Source organism: Eimeria mitis, genomic scaffold, assembly GCF_000499745.2.
Source record: "Eimeria mitis Houghton genomic scaffold, Emh_scaff1893, whole genome shotgun sequence".
NCBI classification, from domain to species: domain Eukaryota; phylum Apicomplexa; class Conoidasida; order Eucoccidiorida; family Eimeriidae; genus Eimeria; species Eimeria mitis.
In genome coordinates, this window is record NW_013570216.1 from 4,287 (window position 1) to 4,902 (window position 616).

General features: G+C 55.0%; 1 protein-coding gene across 1 annotated transcript; it reads left to right on the forward strand.

The window, feature by feature from the left end:
* Window positions 1–156: 156 nt before the first annotated feature.
* On the forward strand, window positions 157–369 carry EMH_0045400 (uncharacterized protein; the record flags this gene model as incomplete). The annotated part of the gene is made up of 1 exon (XM_013496065.1): window positions 157–369. One exon carries the CDS (start codon window positions 157–159, stop codon window positions 367–369), a length of 213 nt encoding a protein of 70 aa, XP_013351519.1.
* Between the last annotated feature and the right edge of the window lie 247 nt (window positions 370–616).

The window sequence follows — 616 nt, forward strand, 5'->3', positions numbered from 1 at the left end:
GGTGAAGGAGACACTTCAGGGCGAAGGCCCCGTTGCCTGTCAGCGCCACATGCAGCTTCGGCGGCAGCAGCGGCAGCAGCTGCAGCAGCAGCAGCAGCAGCAGCAGCAGCAGCAGAACACAGACAGAGATTCAGCTGTTGCTGCTGCTGCTAGAAGATGTGCATAGTGCAGCAGCAGCAACAGCAGCAGCAGCTCGACGCGTATCAACAGCAGCAGCAACAGCAGCAGCAGCAGCAACAGCAGCAACAGCAGCAACACAAACAGGAACAGCAACAGCAGCAGCAACAGCAGCAGCAAAAACAGCAGCAGCAACAACTACAACAGCAAGAGCTACCACAACAACAGCAGCAGCAACAACAACACCAGTAGCAGCAACAACAACTGCAACAACAGCAACATCAACAGCAGCAGCAGCAACACCAGCAGCAGCAGCAGCAGCAGCAGCAGCAGCAGCAGCAGCAGCAGCAGCAGCCTGACTTGTTGAATAGCAATTTCCGCATCTTTGGCAAAAAAACCCCAAAAATAAATCCCAGCAGAAGGAATAAAACCGCAACCCAAGTTGCTGCTGCTGCTGCTGCTGCTGCTGCTGCTGCTGCTGTTGCTGCTGTTGCTGCTG